The sequence below is a fragment of the Parasteatoda tepidariorum genome, chromosome 5 (assembly GCF_982258835.1).
Source record: "Parasteatoda tepidariorum strain Cologne lab strain chromosome 5, Ptep-v5.0, whole genome shotgun sequence".
Classification (NCBI taxonomy): Eukaryota; Metazoa; Arthropoda; class Arachnida; order Araneae; family Theridiidae; genus Parasteatoda; species Parasteatoda tepidariorum.
The window spans coordinates 54,777,984-54,799,620 of record NC_141759.1 but is presented as its reverse complement, the minus strand read 5'-3'; the positions used below and the strand labels follow the sequence as shown (position 1 = coordinate 54,799,620).

Here is a 21,637-nt window from a genome sequence, read left to right as displayed (position 1 = left end):
AGTTATTCAGTTTTCCTGTTTGTTTTCTAACGCTTTTTATGCATTTTTGTTTGTTCGAGGGGTAAATTACTTAAAATTGCGTTTCACAGATAACTAGTTTTCTTGGACATAGAATGAGGCTGTAGTGCAAATTGCTTATCATAATTTAAATTGCATTGCAGTAACGATATCGAGTTTTACTTCTATTTGTCTTCTATTTGTTTTTCCTCCCTCTGACGTTGGAAGTTAATGTACACAGAATGAAACGTAAGTTTTAGTAAAAGGGTAATTAGGGAAGTATTTATCATCATTTTACAATAATTAGCTTTTTAAAACGGTTAAATTGCAGCTGTTATTACCAAAACTGAATTTTTCTGAATGAAATGAAATTTTAAACGTATACAGAACTTTTTTTCTCATACAGCAGCAGCGGAGTTGGAAAAAAATGTCTATAGTCATTTAATAAACAAATGTGAAGTCTGTCTACTTCAAGATCATTTCTATTATTAAACTTTACTTCGTTTTAACGTACATTCCGAAGTTAAAGCAATGAAAGAGTATTGATTAGATATAAATATGCAATTATTGGTAAAAAAATTCCTAGTTCCACGGAACTATATGGTTCAGCGGAACACCTTTTGAGAGCCGCTGGCTTGGACCATTGAGTTTTCGTTGGCATGATCGCCGATCTTGCTAGCATTTGTGGAGAACAGATGATGAGTTTTTTTTAAAAAAAAAATTATGTTAGAACCCGTTACCTAATTCCGAAAAAACAAAAACCAATACGAGAATTGCTAAGCAAAAAAAATTTCAAAAAAGATACTACTTTAAAATTTTTGGGTATGAAATGTGTCATAAACGCATCTGCTATTAAAGTTAAAAAGGGTTTTAAAATGTATATCAAATTGTTTACAAATATCTCCATTTAAGAGAAATCCAATGCCGTACAACACAAATGCGTTGAAAGTATATTAACACTTTCAAATATTCAAAATTATCTCTAAATTAATAATTATTTTGTGACCATTATGTTTTTCTATTAAATGAAAGCTTCTTTTATAAATGAACACAACTGGGTTTATCTCATAAATGATGGATATATATATTCTAAAAAATATTCAAGTTATATTTAGATTGTTATTGTGCTTGGTTTTATTACACGATTTTTTCGTGTTATTTCCATATGGAAGAAAATTTCATCAAATATATTCGACAAATCATATGGAAGTTTTAAATATATCTTTAACCATCATTTAAAGGTTTGGAAGGAAAATCGCTTGAAAATAAACCAAAAATATGGAGTCAAATATTTTATTTTCTCGCGTGGGGCCAAAAGGATGTGATATATGTTCAATAAAAATATCATCTACTAAACTGAACGTGAATTTTTCAGCGAGGCTATATTATTTACTACCGATAGTTCCATGCATATTGCATCGGCAGTAAACCTCTCCCAGAATCACTTAGAATGAATAAAACTCACGCCTTAAAATGGAGCACATTTGTTGGGAGAATTTCCAGTTCTTTCCTTGTGCCCGGATTTAATCAAATGAAATACAATGACGGCGAATGCAATTTTCGAAAATCTCCCAAAATGCAAATTCCCGGAGACATCATCTTATTTGCATTTATCCCAAACAATGCCAGTGGATTTAAACCTCAATACATCAAGGAGAATTCTAGTTATTAAAGAAGAATGGGAAATATTTTAATGCTGGATTTTTCCTGCAATGGCGTCGATGCCGAGAGGTAAAATCATGTCTTTGTTCCATTTTTATTTCTTACATAGTACAAAGGCTTAAATCGAGCGACTTTTCGAATAATTATTATAATCTGTTTCGTTTTTGACTTGAGAGTCAAAATTTGATGCTTGGAATTTATTCAAGCTGTTCTTAATTATGTTTCAAAACATTTAAATGACAAAACGCAGTATTTACACAGGAAGAGTTTATTTTAAAATTACGCGTTTCGTTCATTTTCTTCTTCAGTTGCATTTGATTTTAAATCGATTTTTCTCTCTCTTTAATTCATCCGAAACAATTATCTTAAATTAATAAGGAAACAATAGAAACTGACTTGGAAATATAGAAATTATTAGAATATTAAATGATTTGTAAATTTTCGTGCCTTATTTTACATCGTATTAACTCTTTGACGCAGCGTTTTGATTAAACCTATTTTTCATACTTTTTTATCGGGGATTTGTTTAGAAGAAATTTTGGTTCGTTAACGGACCCTTCACAAAATATCTTTTCATGAAAACGGACCCTTCACAAATTTGTTTATCTTCATTATTGTTTTGTTAATCGAATAAACCCTTCCCAGGAGGAAAAGAAGAAAGACGGATGTAAACGAACTAAGTTTTGTCTTCGGCATATGCTTCTTCCATTATTCGTCCGAAATGAATATTCTGCGTTCAGCAGTATAGGCTAAATACCAAATGTTTGTATATTGCATCTCTAATTCAGAAGCAGCAATTGCTGTTTACTTTTGAAAATGCAATTTTTTAATTATAATTCTGCAGCGTAGAGCATAATCTTGTATCTATTTACAATTTAAAAACTCCTTCAAAAAGTGTTTTTGCAATAACAGGACCCTATTCGCACACATTCACAAAAGCAGGTCCCTAGTTGAAAGAATGTGACTTAACGTTTATTTTATATTCACAAATTACGAGTCATTTTTTCCACAATTTTACAAAAACAGGACCTTTCACAAAATGTCTAGAGACAGACCCCTGGTTTTTCGTGGTTTGGCCTGGATCCGTTAGTTCCTGTGTGGTTGGAAACATGAACTCTGAGGTGTATGTGGACATTTTGGACAATGCTGCGCTCCCATCTCTATGGCAATAATTTCGGGGAAGGCCCATTGTCTCTTCCAGCAGGATATCTGTTCCATTCACATATCGAGGCTTGCACAGGCATGGTTTGAGGAAATGGATGTTCAAAAACTGGACTTTCCTTCTCAGAGTCCCGATCTAAATCCCATAAAACACCTTTGGGACGAATTAGAGCGCCGATTACGTAGCCAAATCGACCCTCTTCACTACAAGCACTCACTTCAACTGTGATGGAAGTCAATTTCTATGACCACCTATCAAAAACTGGTGGAAAGTCTTCCTAGACGTGTGCAGGCTGTCATTGGTGTTAAAGAGGGACCAACATCATATTAATATGTGCCTCACGACGCTGTGCCTCCATACCACTGGATGTACCCTCCCAAATCTTTTCCCCATCCCTTCCATCAATCTTATGTCACTCCCTTGCCTCTATCATACCCTGCACCACCGCCCTAGAAATCGACCTTTTTAAACTACTAATATCCCGTTAATAATAATATTCAACAGACACTAACCAACTTACTTTCTTATTTAAAATTAAGAAGTATTCTGATTTCATACTCCTGTCATTAAAGATTAGTACTTGAACATTTCTCTTTTTTAATAAACGGCTATAAAATTTCAAGCACAATGTAAATATAAATCTTAGCCCCCCCCCCATTCTTACCAATAAAACAAGTAACTTAACTACTACAGTCCATTCATCAATCCAAATGTCCTCCCTACACGCTAACCTACCTGTATCCGTTCCCTTAACCTACTCTTCTCTTACTAAACCAAGCCATTATTACTCACAGAACAAAGGCATCCAATCTGGTATCTTACTGTGACAGGCTCTTTTAATCATCATTTGCCACGAACACGAGAACCCTGTTTGCTGGAATACGAGAGGCCAGGGATAATTTATTTACATTAACCGGCGGAACGCGTTTACGGTGGACTCAGTTTATTTTCGAATTATAACGCCTTTTGCTCTCCACAAAAGAGATCGCTGCCAAATGAAGCCATTTTTCAACAACTTCTGACAGTCCCTTTGCCGTGTACACATTATGAAACTTAGCTGTGGGCCCTTTCGTGATTAAGTAGTAACGCCCGCCACTGTAGTTTTTGAAATCTAACGGGCTTTATTTAATGATGAATGAGGTATAAATTAAGAAATCGTGACATTTTGTTCTGATTCGGAAATGATATCAGTTTGATATTTCTGGTAAAAATAGAGCGTTGTATTTTGATGCAGGAGAAATGCGTTTTCTGTCGTTATTTGTTTCCTTTAAAGGTTAGTTTGTCGAAATCGCTGATGCTTTTTCTTTTCGTCATTTAACTATCATTGGTTATAAATTTTTTGATTGAGTTCTCTGTTTTAAATATTCATGGGTTATTTCAGACTTCTTGTAAAGGTTCTGATTTTGTGAAATTATGTTTAAAAAATATTTTTAAAAAATCCTCTCCTAATTTTTGTGAATTTTGAATAATGATTTTGTGAAAATCGGAAAAACAGGAAGTTGAATCAATTTTACTAACCATAGTTTTAACTTGATGAAATGAACCGAATGGGCAGGACACGGAGTGCGTGGCTTAGCCATACTATAGCAATCACAGGAGCAATGAAAACAATTGGAGAAAATTTTGTTTAATTCATCTATATTGAATAATATTCTCTAAATAAATTTGATGAAACAAATCCGTTAAATTTTCCTAAAAGGTTTAAAGAGTGAATAAATATAAAAGTTTCGTGCTTAATCTTTTATTATTCATTTAATATTTAAACTGCTTATGGTAAAAGTATATCACTAGAAGAAAATCATTCTGATTTCGAAAATAAAATACATCAAATGTATTACACTTGTAACTAATTCATATTTCTTCTACAGTCCGTATCCAAATTATTAGACGCACTATAGGGTTCTATGTAACGTCTTAATTATCAGGTGATACTATACAGCTTTATTGTTTTCACGCGACTGAAACCGGTTTGCACTTGTTTGCGTTCGTGTATCAATAGGTAAAATTAGGTGATTGTGATGATGCTATCGAATTACACTCAAGTTTATAAAATAAAGTATGTAAAATAAATTCTACGATTGCATAAATTCAACGATATATTATATAAATATAGAATATTTATTATATCCGGTATTATATTATTGTAATGTAATAATTAGATTAAATTATTAGACGCACTGTAGTGTTTTAATAAATACATGCTTTGCACGAGTTTAAATGCAATACTTTTATATTTAAACCTACATGTAATGTGTTTTTATTCAGGAGATTTTTTATATATTTCCTGTTTGAATTTAATTTTAACGTATTGCATTACAATGTTAACCAATTGATACACGAACGTAAGAAAGTGCAAACCGGTTTCAGCCACCTAAAAACGATAAAGCTGTATATTATCACTTGATAATTAAGATTTTACATAGAATCTTATAGTGCGTCTAATAATTTGACAAGTGAATAAGTTAGAAGTTGAGTGTGGTCAGTGTGGATACGTCCATACTAGTGCATGTGTTTCACTGGCGCAGCGAACACATGTGTTTGTTTATGCCTAATGCTGGTTATTTGAAAGCATACAAAGCAAAAGTTAATATCAAAATAGGCAACAACAACAAAACAAATACCGTATACAGGGGTCTGTCCAGACATTTTGTGAAAGGTCCGTTTTTCGTGAAATTGTTAAAAAATTACTCACATTCGTTCAACCAGGGTCCGCTTTTATGAATTTGTGCAAATAGGGTCCGTCATTGCAAAAAAAAAAAAAACTTTTTCAAGGAATTTTTAAATTGTAAAGACATACAAGATTATGCTCAACACTGTAAAATTATAATTAAAAAAATTAAATTTTGAAAAATAAACAACAATTGCTGCTTCTAAATTAGAGGTGCAACATACAAATATTTGGTATTTAGCCTACACTGCTGAAAGCAGAATATTCATTTCGGACGAATAATGGAAGAATCGACTGCCGAAAACAAAACTTAATTCGTTTACATCCATCTTTCTTGTTTTCTGCCCTGGAAAGGGTTTATTCGATTAACAAAATAATAATGAAGATAAACAAATTTGTGAAGGGTCCGATTAAAAGAAAAATCATTTTGTGAAGGGTCCGTTTTTAAGTTAAAATATTTTGTGAAGGGTCCGTTTTTATGAAAAGATATTTTGTGAAGGGTCCGTTAACGGACCCAAATTTCTTCTAAACTGACCCCTGGTATAGTTTTTTCACACTAGATTAAAACGTTGTTTCCCTAGTTTTTCTGTGGATTAAATTTCAGGTATTTTTGATATCAGGTATTCAGGTACTTTTTTGGATTTTTACAAACCCCTGTGGAATGAATCAATATAAGGTTCTATAAAAATTAAACATTTAAATAATATCTGTGATTTTCAAACAAATTTCGCAGACATGAGGTGACTACGAAAGAGTTGAAACTAGTTGCAATAATAAATACGTGCAAAAAAATTTTTTATTTAAATTTTGTTTTCACATAAAGAGTTTTTAGTTTTATCTAAAACCTTATATTACTTATGTCGGTAAAAAAGAAAGAGCCATGAACGGTCTCTTAAGATTATTTTCAACGCTTTTTCCAGGACATGGCGGGGAACTGGTATGACAAAGATTAAAAAATTTTTTTAGTAAAATTGTTCAGGGTGCGTAGCCAGGGGTCTGTCCAGGCCAAATTTACCGTTTAGCGGTACTTTCACAAATTCAAATTTAGGAAAAACGGTAGTTTCACAAAATACTTTTTCTTAAAATTTTATTTTTGTATCCAAGAAATGAAAAATCCATATTTTTGTGTTAATTTTTTAATGTAATTTTTAATTTTCACAAATTACGTCTAACATTTTGCAAAATAGGTACCTTTTAGAAAAACCTAGGCAGACCCCTGGTAGCGTTTTTAAAAAGTGCTTAAAGGTGCTTATTTTCGATTTTCGTTTTTTAAAAGCCTTCAAAGGTGCTTTTTTCATTGGGTGTTTTTAAAAAGTGCTTAATTTTCCCATTTTTCAAAATGAGATTTTTCCTTTACTATGTTGATTTTCGCTTCGAATTATGCAAAAAGAAGCAGCTCACATTCAACGTTTTCACAATTAATTCAACCCCAATCTATATCGGCGTATTGTCAGTCCGTAGCGTATGAAGACAACAATCATTTTACATGATTCAAAATTTCATGATTTTTGACAATTGTCAAAAACAATGCCAAAAGGTTTTTTATTTTTATTTGACGGTTAAAACAAGATAAAACCGTAAATAGTCAAAAACTTTCCAACCCTGCCTAATTATGATATTTTTTTAAAGCGCTTAAAAATATTTTTTGAGTGCTTGAAAAGTGCTTAAAAGGTACTTATTTTTTGTTGAATAATTTGGCTATGCACCCTGTAGTTAAATGTTCAACCTTTAAAGTAATGTGAATAATTTTTTAAAAAAAATAATTGGGCTTCTTTATTTTTTAGGGATTGGAGGACCTTGCTTTTGGGATTTCTCTGTTATTAATATATTTCTTTTTTTTCACAGGTACTAAAACAAGAGAACGTGGTATTATAGCTTCCCCTCTCAATGGTGGTAAACCTTGCCCTCACTTGCATGAAGTGGACTTGTGTTTTAAAGAAGACATCCTAGAATGGCATTACGGGGAATGGAAAGAATGTGTAATCGATAATCCTCGAAAAACATGTGGGGACGGGAAAAGAATGAGGGACAAAACTTGTTTTAAGCTTGGAGGTGTAAGTATCAATTTCTTTCTCATTTCTAATTAAATCAATCCAATTTTCTTGAAAATGAAAAGGCATACAATCTTTGTGCATTTAAAAAACGGAAAAAACGCCGTGCTGATTTTTTATTTAGAAAAAACTTTTGTAACTGAAATTATTTAAAAAAAATAATTTCAGTTCATTTACAGTTAAAGGAAAAAAAGTCATTCTGTTTGTTTATTCCTTATTTGTTACGTTAGTTATTCTGTTCTCAGTTTGTTATGTTCTTACCAATATCGTGTTCTTACTCGTGAATCTAATTATATTATTAATTTTGAAGCACATAGCAGTTGTTATATGTGTTTACAATATATAAGAGAATTTTGTTTCACGTGCGGCCATTTTGTTGAAAAATGGTTGCTGTCAAATATGGTTACATATTTGCTTATATGATTGCTTTTAAACGTATTTATAACATGCTTGCACAAATGGTTGCTTTTAAGTTGTCAAGCAAATGTGCTGTAAACAGAAGAAGCTAATGTGTTAGCACATCAATTTCTTAAAAAAATTTCTGTTTAATCTGCTGTAGTTTTTCTTATTATTCATGGTATTTAATATAAAGTTTAAAACCCTTGGAGTATTGTAAAAATAAATAGATATATGTTTTTATTTTTTCCTCTATAAATTTGCCTAAAAAAACAAACCTTTTGTTTCCTTCACACAATATTGCTCACCACTTTCAATTAAAACGACTTAACTAATACATTATTTGTGTACATTTCAAATACTGAACATTAGTCCTCAGGGGTCTGTTTAGAAGAAATTTGGGTCCGTTAACGGACCCTTCACAAAATATCTTTTCATAAAAACGGACCCTTCACAAAATATTTTAACTCAAAAACGGACCCTTCACAAAATGATTTTTCTTTTAATCGGACCCTTCACAAATTTGTTTATCTTCATTATTATTTTGTTAATCGAATAAACCCTTTCCAGGACAGAAAACAAGAAAGATGGATGTAAACGAATTAAGTTTTGTCTTCGGCAGACGATTCTTCCATTATTAATCCGAAATTAATATTCTGCGTTCAACAGTATAGGCTAAATACCAAATATTTGTATGTTGCATCGCTAATTTAGTAGCAGCAATTACTGTTTATTTTTTAAAATTTAATTTTTTTAATTATAATTTTACAGTGTTGAGCATAATCTTGTATGTCTTTACAATTTAAAAACTCCCTGAAAAAGTTTTTTTTTGCAATAACGGACCCTATTTGCACAAATTCATAAAAGCGGACCCTGGTTGAAAGAATGTGAGTAATTTTTTCACAATTTCACTAAAAACGGACCTTTCACAAAATGTCTGGACAGACCCCTGGTCCTAATCCTGAAAATTAGAAAGACATTTTTTCAATTCACTATTTCGAATTGCGCTAAAAAAGGTCGGTATATTCACAGCACTCTCACTTATTATTACTTACTTAGTATTTTCATTACTCACTATTATTTACATATTATTACTCACTTATTCATTTTACCCTATTGTCTTTGTGAAGATGTTTCCAAATGTAACTATTATAATGTTCATTTATTGATTTATAGAAACTGCTCTACAGCTTCAATTGTGAAAGAGAAGTTGTATCGTATGATGAAGAATATTGCCGAATTTATTGTCCAAACGACTGCGTTTTGTCTGAGTGGTCCCAGTGGTCTGCATGCAGCGCACCCTGTTTCACACCTGAGTGGGATGGATGGAAATCTAAGAATCGAACACTAATTGCTGTAGCAGGCGAAGGTAATTTTCAAGTTTCATGTTTTTGGGTGTAATACAAAATTACTCCAAACTCATCCAGAAAAAAAGTGTGTTCCAACCAAATGTAGCCATCTTGAGTTTTTGCTGTAACTGAACGAAAAAAAGCTAATCTGATCAGAACATATATATAAGTCTATATCGAAGCAAATATTTTTAGGGAGTAACTCTTTTCATATTTCACCTGAAAAGAAAAAAAAACATAAAAAGGAAGATAGAAGTGCCCAATTGAAATAAAGCTATTTCTGATTATAGCTAATATACCCGCCATGTTTATGTATAACTTGAAATATTGCCTACCGTTAACATGAATATTATCCTAGGTTTCAATAATTCTTCAATTCTGCCAAAAAAAGAAACTGCTGCGTTTTGGTATTAAAAAATCCACTGAGGATACTTCTCACATTTTATTGGGGATATAGGTGAGTTAACCCTTTAATGGGCCCTTTATTTCTAGTAAAGGTAAATTACAGTATTTTTGGAATTGAAATTGTTTTAAGAACAGTAATTGGTATTAAAAAAACTCATTTAGTTTATAAAAATGCCATTTTTTGGTGGTAAATATATTTAATATGACCTATTAGGAACTTACTTTTATTTTTCTTTATTTATAAAATAAATTCCTTAAATGCTACAAACTTCAAAAGGAATTATGTATTTTATAACTTTTATGCGTTTTTTAAAAGTGACAAATGGTTACCAATTTTATTCAAACTCACTTCAAGAAAGCTGAAATTATTGAAAAATGGAAACCTAAATTAAAAGTGGTAAAAAAAAACGTGGTTTTAAGTATACTTACCACTGCCTTCAAAAGGGTTAAAAGGCTAGGCCATTCTCTTCGGCAGACGCTTCTTCCCTTATTCGTCCGAAATTATTATTCTGCGTTCAGCAGTATAGGCTAAATACCAAATATTTGTATGTTGCATCTCTAATTTAGTAGCATCAATTGTTGTTTATTTTTTAATTTTTTTAATTATAATTTTACAGTGTTGAGCATAATCTTGCTTCTCTTTACAATTTAAAAACTCCTTGGAAAAAGTTTTTTGCAATAAAAGAACATTGCACAAATTCACAAAAGCAGGACCCTGGTTGAAAGAATGTGACTTAACGTTTATTTTATATTCACAAATTACAAGTAACTTTTTCACAATTTTGCAAAAACGGACCTTTCACATGATGTCTGGGACAGACCTCTGCTGAATGTAAAAACGCCGTTAAATTTGAAAATTTCTCTTAACCTATTTTTACAGGAGGAAAATGTACGGAAAGGATGATGGAGGAGGAAATTTGTAATGATCGCCACTGCTATCCGTTCATATGGCGTGTGGAAGATTGGGGATCATGCTTACGTAAAGAGGATGTAAACATGAAGACAGTGTGTGGAGTTGGAGTCCAAAAGAGGAAGGTTTACTGCTCTAAAGGATCAAATGCCACCAAAACAGACGGAAGGTATTTATACATTATTAAGGAAATATTAATATTAGAATTATACTTTTTATTTTATTTTATAACCGTCGTTGAACAGTCGGTCCAATTTTTGTGCTTAAGACTACTAATGATAAATATTTACCCCGACCTGCCCCAATTCAGGGCATACGGGGAAATGTTTATTAAAACCAAGTAAAAACAGAAAAGAACATAAAAAGCAAAAAGTGCATAAAATGCAGGAGTCATATGCCAACAGCTGAGAGGGCCGCCATATAGTGCTTAAAGCCGACGGGCCACCCTTATACTGAGCCAAATTACAATAGTATTGAAGACCCCAACAAAGTTACAGAGAATACAGTATGTGTTACAATACATAATTAGTAGTTACAAGATATAAACATCTAAAATAAAAAAAGACAATTAAAAATATGAATACAATAAAAAAATAAAAAAAACTTTCTTCTTTTTTTCCCTTTTTTTTCCTTTCCCGTCTATTTTTGTTGATAAAAACGCTAAAAGCGAATATACAAGTGAGTAAAAACATCAAGATGAATTAAAATTAGTGTTGAGGTGATACTAATTTTAATTCATCTTGATGTTTTTACTCACTACTTAAGACTACTAATGTTCTACTACGTAGCCTTGCAATTTTGAACCCAATCCAAAAAACAAGAGAACTCCTGGATCAAGTATTGGAAAAAGTTTGCCTTCGTGAAGGACTCTTTGATGGAGCTAACCCGCATTTGCGTTATATGGAGCGGACGACAACGAGAACCTCCCACGGTTAGCCTGATGGCAAGTGGACTTTAACCCATGATCCGTCTACCACTGAAGATATCTCACTTCAGCAATGTGGACGGTACAAGCCTGAAGCGGAATTCGTATCGATCAGCCATCTCTGGGACTGGAACCCGATTCATTTGAAGGTGAACGCTCTAACCATTGCGGCTCTAGAATGATACTTATCGCGATTATTTCGAGACCTTTATTATCGAGATTCCAGGTATAACGAAGAAATTTTTAATAAATGGTTGATTTATTGTTTAAAGGCCCACATTATTACCTGATGTTATAACTCTTATTTAACGAGGAACTTTTCTCAAAAATTTGTTGAGGATTTGAAATCTCCTTTTAATCATTGCTACATTTCATCGATTTAAAAAGTTCTCCTTAATATATTGTTAAGGAAAGTACACAGCTGCAATAACTAACTAATGATCTGCAAGACTCTGTATGACCCATTACAAGTATAAAAAATATAATTAACAAAAAACGAAGACCAAAATTTTAAATACAATAAATCAAAATGGAAAAGTGCTAAAAGCAGCCTAAAACCAAAATTGTCTTTATCATGCAATTTAAATAAATATGGGAGAATTTAAATAAAAACCTCATGAAATTTCAAAAATAAGCATGTCAGCAAAGACAGCAATTTTTCTGCAATCAATTGAAAACGGTGATAATATATTTCGGGCCATGTGTCTTGTATTTGTGGGACCGGAAAGTAATGTCTTTTCGGTGCATTTGATGTTTGTTATCAAGATTTTATTTTTAATCAATAATGTATTTACCCTCTTTACCAGCAACCATTTAATAACGGATAGAATAAAATGAATCGAAATTGATCGAAAAACATGAGTTGGTTTTTAACACTAACAAATATTTAATGCGCCTAAACGAACGAATATAGTTGCTTAAGTTAATAATAAAATAAAATTAATAAATAAACTCTAAGTTGCGTGAGATCAGTGTAAATAAAATTTTTAGAATAGATAGTCGTCTTTAAATGCTTAGTTAACAAGGTTGCCACTCCACAGAGAGAATCGGGAAAACCTGGAAAATACAGGGAATTTTAAAATCCCCTAAAATAACAGGGAATTTAGATTTTTTCTTTAGAAACTGGGAAAATACAGGAAATTTTTTTCTTCTTATTTTCATCTTTTATAAGAAATGGTGACCACTCAGTGCGTAATCTACGGCATATTGAAGGATGATATTCCAACTGTACTAAACTATTTCATTTACTATAGCATTATTTAAGCACGGGTCTGTTTAGAAGAAATGTGGGCCCGTTAACGGATCCTTTACAAAATATCTTTTCATAAAAACGGACCCTGCACAAAATAATTTATCTTTAAATCGAACCCTTCACAAATTTGTTTATCTTCATTATTGTTTTGTTAATCGAATAAACCCTTCCCGGGGGGAAAACCCCCGGGAAGGGTTTCCCTAAGTTTATGTTCCAAATGTAGTATTCTAAGAAAATATTTCTACTTTTACAAACATCGTGTACTCATTCTTATTAATAGTAAATCATATTTTTTTTGTAAAAAAATAATTGATCTATTTATATTTATTCATAAAATTAATTGAACATTATGTAAATAAAAAATAATTTCTGACAGTTTTTTAAATAAAATATTATAAATTTATGAATTTGCTTAAGTTTACTTAATGGGATTAAAAGTGATACATAACTAAGTTGTGTTATTTAAAATATGTCAATTGAAATTATTTAAAATGTGATTGTTTTTGTTTCCATTATTCGTCCGAAATGAATATTCTGTGTTGAGCAGTATAGGCTAAATACCAAATATTTGTATGTTGCATCTCTAATTTAGTAGCAGCAATTGTTGAGCAGAATCTTGTATCTATTTACAATTTAAAAACTTCTTGAAAAGGTTTTTAGCAATTTTTGCTATAACAGGACCCTATTTGCACAAATTCACAAAAGCAGGACCCTGGTTGAAAGAATGTGACTTAACGCTTATTTTATATTCACAAATTATGAACAGTTTTTTTTCTCACAATTTTACAAAAACAGGACCTATCACAAAATGTCTGGACAGACCCCTTTTAATCTACGGGTTATTGAAGGATGATATTCTAATCTGTACTAAACTATTTCATTTACTATACCATTATTTAAGTATATTCAGCTGTTCCTTTTTTCTCTAAGTTTTTCCAGCAATTAAAACTAGTACAGTTAACCCAATATAGCTCACACAAGAGCTCAGTAATTGTGTTTCCTCTATGTTATATTATAATATGCACAGGGAAAACGCTGGGAATTTTTTTCCCTCCTGATTCTAGTGGCAACCCTTGTTAATTTTTGTTAGCTTTTATAATTTCGGCCAAATCTGTTTTAACGAGTGATTGATCTTAGCCTTTACGTTCTCGTAATATACAAGTTCAATTGTAATATTTTTTTACGTGACGTAAATTTACCTGCTCTACTGTACTAATTAGTTAAGAAGTATTTGAAGTTCCCTCGAAATTCTATTTGATTATTCTATTTTCTTCTTTTTATTAGGTGTAAAGTCATACCTAAGCCGGAAACAGAAAGGGAGTGTCACTTTCCGTGTCCTTTGGATTGCGTTGTGTCCAACTTTACGGACTGGACACCATGTGAACCAAAATGTGAAACAGGTAAAATATGCCTCTGTTCTATATTGACAATTTCTACTTCTGTGCTCTTGATTAGTAATTTTTTAATATTTTATTTTTTTAAATCCTTTATAATTTATTTACAGTCTTTTTCGAGATCTCTACTAAACATTTATCCAATCTTTATAATAGCTAAAAAATGGTAATAAATTCCTGATATTTTCGGAAATTTAAAAAAAAAGTCTTTGAAATGCAAAATAATTATATATTTATCAAATGACGTTAGGGTGAATAAAGTAAAACAATATCTTCAATCTATTTTTTGGCACTTACAAACACAAATAACGCCTTGCTATAACATGCTCAGATCTATCGTTCATTTGCATCGAAACTAAACCCACAGTAAAAAAAGATAAGTAAAAAATATTTCGATCACATAAGGATTGCTCAATTGAAAAGAATCGAGAATCTCTTGGACCCCCCCTCAATCGGGTTGTTCGCGTCATAGATCCTCAATCGCTTAACCCTGCACAGCTAGCCTCAACACTAGAATCGGCAAGGCTAAACCAGGGGTCTGTTTAGAAGAAATTTGGGTCCGTTAACGGACCCTTCACAAAATATTTTAACTTAAAAACTGACCCTTCACAAAATATTTTAACTTAAAAACGGCCCTTCAAAAAATATTTTAACTTAAAAACGGACCCTTCACAAAATCATTTTTCTTTTAATCGGACCCTTCACAAATTTGTTTATCTTCATTATTATTTTGTTAATCGAATAAGCCCTTTCCAGGGCAGAAAACAAGAAAGATGGATGTAAACGAATTAAGTTTTGTCTTCGGCAGACGATTCTTCCATTATTCGTCCGAAATTAATATTCTGCGTTCAGCAGTATAGGCTAAATACCAAATATTTGTATGTTGCATCTCTAATTTAGAAGCAGCAATTGTTGTTTATTTTTAAAAATTCAAATTTTTTTATTATAATTTTATAGTGCAGAGCATAATCTTGTATTGATTTACAATTTAAAAACTCCTTGAAAAAGTTTTTTTTTTGCAATAACGGACCCTATTTGCACAAATTCATAAAAGCGGACCCTGGTTGAAAGAATGTGAGTAATGTTTTCACAATTTCACGAAAAACGGACCTTTCACAAAATGTCTGGACAGACCCCTGTAAACATTCTAGAGAACACCTTCAAGAACCTAATTGAGTCTCTACCTGCACGTCTTGCAGCGGTCAACTCATCGAAAGGTGTTCACATTAATGTGACTGGACTGAGTATATTCTGTAGAAAAAAATTAGGTCATGCGTAGTTTTTTTTACCTGTAATATAACCGTATACAACTTTTATACTCATCCATTTTATTTCATTATTCATGTAGGTAAATTCTTAAGCACATACAGAATAGTTAGTACAAAAAAAAATCTTTAAAAATTGTTATTTTCCAGATGGTGTTCAAAAGAGACGACGGATAATCCTGCAGTATCCTAAATATGGAGGTAAGGCTTGTCCAGACGCTCTGGAAGAAGCTAGACATTGTACTGAATCTCAACAGCCCGATTGTCTGCGGTGGACACTTGGTAGACGCTCTGAACCATCCTATCACTGGAATATCAGTTCATGGAGTGAGTGCTTGCTTCCCGTTGAGAAACAACCGTGTGGATTTGGGTTCCAAGTTAGAAGTAAGTTGTTTAACTTAGAAAAGAACAAGCATTTTCGCACAACTTTTCATAATTAATACTACATTTTCCCCCTTGCTATTGTTTTTTTTTATTAACTCTCTAGCAAGTAGGCTTCACCTCTGCTTCTGAAATGCTTCACCTCAATCTCAATATACTGTTACTCTATCAGGCCACAAAATAGAGAAATCAGGAGATTTTTATCAATCTGGAAATGTCAGGAAATTTAATTTGAAATGCTCAAAAAAATCAGGGAAAACGAATTAATTTGAATCTGAAAAATAAGATCTAATAGCACATATAATAATTTTGTAATAATGCAGAAAAAAATAAAGCATAACTGAAAAACTTATTATAAAATTTATGCCAGCAGTTAATATAGTCAGAGAAGTTGTATAAAATCAGTTTGGATAAACACCAGGGGTCTGTATTGAAGAAATCTGGGTCCGTTAACGGTCCCTTCACAAAATAGCTTTTCATAAAAACGAACCCTTCAAAAAATACTTTTACTTAAAAACGGACCCTTCACAAAATAATTTATCTTTTAATCAGACCCTTCACAAATTTAATTATCATCATTATTGTTTTGTTAATCCAGGGTGCGTAGCTTTTGTAAAAAGTACTTAAAGGTGCTTTTTTGGAGATTTCGTTTTTAAAAGCTTTTAAAGGTGCTTTTTTTCAGCTTGCGTTTTTAAAAAGTGCTATTTTTCCGAATAATTTTTTCCCCCTTCAGTGATGTCTGGTGGATCCCATGCAGGGATCTGTTTGGAAGAAATTTGGGTCCGTTAACGGACCCTTCACAAAATATCTTTTCTTAAAAACGGACCCTTCACAAAATATTTTAACTTAAAAACGGACCCTTCACAAATTTGTTTATCTTCATTATTATTTTGTTAATCGAATAAACCCTTTCCAGGGCAGAAAACAAGAAAGATGGATGTAAACGAATTAAGTTTTGTCTTCGGCAGACGATTCTTCCATTATTCGTCCGAAATTAATATTCTGCGTTCAGCAGTATAGGCTAAATACCAAATATTTGTATGTTGCATCTCTAATTTAGAAGCAGCAATTGCTGTTTATTTTTTAAAATATAAATTTTTTAATTATAATTTTACAGTATTGAGCATAATATTGTATGTCTTTACAATATAAAAACTCCTTGAAAAAGTTTTTTTGCAATAACGAACTCTATTTGCACAAGTTCGCAAAAGCGGACCCTGGTTGAAAGAATGTGACTTAACGTTTATTTTATATTCACAAATTCTGAGTAATTTTTTCACTATTTTACAAAAAACGGACCTTTCACAAAATGTCTGGACAGACCCCTGAACACAGTAAAATAACAGAAAGTGTTATTTATTTACTTATTTTAGTGTTTTCGGTCACTCTATAGTTTGTCTAAAATAAGAACTCCCCCAGACATTCGTCTGGACCTGTGGCGGTGTCTATGGTAACGAAGTATGGCTGTTTCAAATAGGGGTGCGGTGTCACTGTTTTGGAGTGGTTTCGGCGAGAGAAAGGGAATCTGTTTCTTTGGTCTATTGTGTTATTCCTAGAGGGAAGCTACCCTCCCTAAAATGCGCCATTCTTGTTTCCATAGCACCCGACGGCCTCAGACATTGTGGCGGGAGGAGTTCTTAGCTTAGAAAAACTATATTTATCTTTTAAGTAACTAGTTCGTCCAGTTATGCAATGGGCTAAAGTTATTGACTACAACGACTTGAACCAGGGTGTCATACCCCATGCTAATGACTGGTTGCTTGATCGGATTGCACTATCTCTTGTCTTAGGGGTTCGGGAAAGTTAACACTAGGTCAAGTGGTTGAGGAATTCGGTGAGGAGACCGTCTGTGATTATCTACCACCATCTACCATTAGATCTATATTGCAGTAGTGAAGTTCGCGCATGTGCCACCATTGTCTACTGATCATCATTAAGGTTGAAAATGGCTTTTATATATAATATTAAGGAAGATATTCTTGAACATGTTAAACTTAAATTTTCTATTCCTTAATGCTGAAGTGTAAGTGATCATTAAAGCACATTTTTCTAAAAAGAATTGTCTAAAATTATAATTCTAATTATCACTATTTATAAAAGTTTTGAGCCTCAAATGTCATTTCAAGTAAAATATCATATTTTATCTATACACCGAAGAGCCATTACATTATGACCACCCTCCATCTATAACAATGGGCTCGCTCAAGTTTTCATGGTTTCTCGCCCAGGAACAATGTTTTCATGGGGCACATTAGGACCCATATACCTCATAGAACAATCCCTGACGACTGTAAGCTACTTGAACATAGTTGCAGACCAGGTTCACCCATTCATGGCAACAGTTTTTCCTGCGGGGGATGGTGTTTACCAACAGGATAATGCACCATGTCATAAGGGTCGAATCGTCATGTCTTGGCCCCCAAATTCACCTGACCTTAATCCAACAGAGCATTTGTGGTCCTACTTGGAAAACCAAATTCGTGCTGCCACGCTATCCCCACGCAAAGTGAGGGAATTGCAAGACCAGTTGGTGAGCGCTTGGTACCAGATACCTCAGACTACCTCTCAGTCAGCAGCTTGTGGAATCAATGCCACGGCGGGTGCTAGCAGTTTTGAGGGCTAAAGGTGGTTCTACATGTTATTAGCAGGGTGGTCATAATGTCATGGCTCTTCGGTGTGTGTGTATATACAGGGATCTGTTTAGAAGAAAATTGGGTCCGTTAACGGACCCTTCACGAAACATCTTTTCATAAAAACGGACCCTTCACAAAATACTTTAACTTAAAAACGTACCCTCCACAAATTTGTTTATCTGCATTATTGTTTTGTTAATCGAATAAACCCTTCCCAGGAGGGGGGGGGGAAGAAAGACAGATATAAACGAACTAAATTTTGTCTTCCGCAGACGCATCTTCCTTTATTCGTTCGAAATGAATATTCTGCGTTCAGCAGTACCGGCTAAATACCAAATATTTATCTGTTGCACCGCTAATTTAGTAGCTGCAATTGCTGTTTATTTTTTAAAACTTAATTTTTTTCATTATAATTTTACAGTGTTGAGCATAATCTTGTATGTCTTTGCAATTTAAAAACTTCTTGAAAAGGTTTTTTTTTGCAATACCGGACCCTATTTGCACAAATTCACAAAAGTGAACCCTGGTTGAAAGAATGTGACTGAACGTTTATTTTATATTCACAAATTACGAGTAATTTTTTCACAATTTTACAAAAACGGACCTTTCACAAAATGTCTGGACAGACTCCTGATATATATATACATATATATAATATCATATACACATATATTCATATATATAATATCATATACATATATATCCATATACTTAATATAATATAAAAAGTTTAAAAGTAAAATTTAAAAACGATTCCAAAGGTTGATCTACTGATCAGTATCTTTTCTTGAAATAGAAAAAAAAATATGCTTGACATATAACAAATTATCTTTCAAATAGGGGTATATAATAGTGAAAATGTTTGAAAATAATTTTAATATTTTTCTTATACAAATATTAATATTGTATTTTAATATATTTCCTTCTAATACTTATTTTAATATTGTCTGACAATACAGTTCCTCAATATGTTTTTATTAAGTTTCCCAAAATTTATTATTAAGGTAAAATAGCTTTAAAATCTTTTGTTTACTGTTCTGCACACACCCTATCGACATTTTCTCCCTTTCTTTTCATAAACAATAGAAAAAATATGACGTTACGCGAATCGTGTTCTCTTTTATAGCCTTTAATGTTTTCACCAATAATAACAACAAAAAAAAAACTGTTGATGAAGAACATTTCCGCATTGCTGACATTTTTGCACCAAAATATCCGAGGTAATTTTATTTTTTTGCGCTTCATTCTTATTTGCTGCCATTTAAGTAATGGATGCCTTCAACTTTTATCACCATATCACTATTTTTCATTCGAATGTTTTTCCTCTCCTTTTCAGTGTTTGAGGGATCAAAAAGGTTTCCATTTTTCTAATGCTGTGGAATTTTAAGATTTTTACAGTCAAACTGTAACTGAGTTTCAAGCAATTTTTCTAACCCTTTAATCTTATCAGCACGCTTTATATTTATTTTTATATTTTTAGTTCTATATTTCTTTACATCAACATTTATTTTTTAGATCTCAAAGCCTTAAACTCATGTTTATTACATTCAGGATGTTTAAAATCAAAACCGTTTGTGCATACTTTCCGAATCCTTCTCAGAAGAGAAATTTAAAAAAGTGTGCATATTTGGGGAGTAGAAACAAAATCTCTAACAAAGTTTATTCCCTCATTGATGAGGAAGACGGATGAAAAATATCGGAATCCATTTGATTGTACTGTATTTAGGGGAAGCTTCCAATAATCGCCATTCAACTCTCTTCTCTGGCAATCAAACAGGTTTGGATTGTTTCAGACTTCCTTTCCTCAATAGTGATTTGTTGCTTTTTGGATAACGTTTTTGTTTATTCTTGCTTACCCTCGATAGGGCCATTTTTTTCTAGCAGTATTATATTAAAATATTTTCGTAGGATTCATATTGATTTATAAGAAAAAAGTCATTTATTTATTACCTAAAATTAGTTTGATTTTAAAAATAATTTTTTGTAGGGGAGGGAGGTGAGAAGATGGATGGGATTATCGAAATTTTACCTAATGTAGACAGGGAGCGTAGCGTTTTTAAAAAGTGCTTAAAGGTGCTTATTTTCGATTTTCGTTTTTTAAAAGCCCTTAAAGGTGTTTTTTTCCGTGGGTGTTTTTAAAAAGTGCTTAATTTTCCCTTTTCCGAAATGTGATATTTTTCTTTACCATTTTGATTTTCGCCACAAATTATGCAAAAAGACATTGTCCTATTCAACGTTTGCACAATTTATTCGACCCCAATCTATTTCGGCGTACCGCCGGTCTGTAGTGTATGAAAACACCATTTGTTTTACATGTTTGATGAAATACTTGCGGGTCCGCACTTGGGTATACTGAGCTGGATTCAGTGGTAAGGATTTTTGATTCTCATGTGCAACCCTGCTGCATTTCGCAAGAGATTCACAATTTCAGACTTCATTTTCCGCCCTCTGTAATAGAATCGATAAATCTCATTTTCCGCCCTCTGTAATAGAATCGAAAAATCTCTCGAATTTTTGCTGATTACGGGGACCAACTAAACATTGTCAATTTTTTTTCTCCATTAGTGATAGAAAATTTCATTTCTCTTGTTAATTTCATCATTTGAAAACCATCAATTGTCAAAAACTTGTCAACCCTGTCTAATTATGATATTTTTCAAAGTGCTTAAAAATATTTTTTGAGTGCTTGAAAAGTGCTTAAAAGGAGCTTATTTTTTGCTGAAAAATTTGGCTACGCACCCTGTGTAGAGAATTGGCTAAAAATTTAAACTTTTGTGCCTATAAAGAACCGAATTTATTTGTACTATGTTTAAACTACAAATAAACTCAATGAGAAATCATCAAATAAATTAACGCATAATGCTCAAGAGAAAATAGCTTCTCTGTGTTGGCCTCTTTTCTGAGCTCTCGTGAACCTTTACTGTTGCTTACACTTATGTAAACAATTCCCTTCCTCGATTTTTATTATTATTATTATTATTCAATTATTATTATTATTTTGTTATTATCATTATTCAATAAAAATTGGCCATCCTGTATTTTTTCAAAGAAGACAATACGCCACTGTTTCTCTTTAGCTGTGAAATTTATTTTATTTCAATAATCCTTCCTTACTAGCCATGACTATACAGATGGAGCCCTCTATAAAAATGTAGTTAGTATAAAAATTAACTATCTATGTAACTCC

At 32.3% G+C, this 21,637-nt stretch overlaps 1 protein-coding gene across 2 annotated transcripts in view; it reads left to right on the top strand.

Annotated features, from left to right (window-relative positions):
- The window catches only part of LOC107439425 (thrombospondin type-1 domain-containing protein 7B), a 524,453-nt gene that overhangs the window by 429,552 nt on the left and 73,264 nt on the right, over positions 1 to 21,637 (top strand). For both annotated transcript variants that reach the window (XM_087163956.1, XM_087163957.1), the window contains 5 exons: positions 7,335 to 7,543; positions 9,113 to 9,305; positions 10,571 to 10,769; positions 14,062 to 14,177; positions 15,587 to 15,820. In XM_087163956.1, coding sequence (XP_087020082.1) covers positions 7,335 to 7,543; positions 9,113 to 9,305; positions 10,571 to 10,769; positions 14,062 to 14,177; positions 15,587 to 15,820 — 951 coding nt within the window. The remainder of the gene's footprint in view (positions 1 to 7,334; positions 7,544 to 9,112; positions 9,306 to 10,570; positions 10,770 to 14,061; positions 14,178 to 15,586; positions 15,821 to 21,637) is intronic.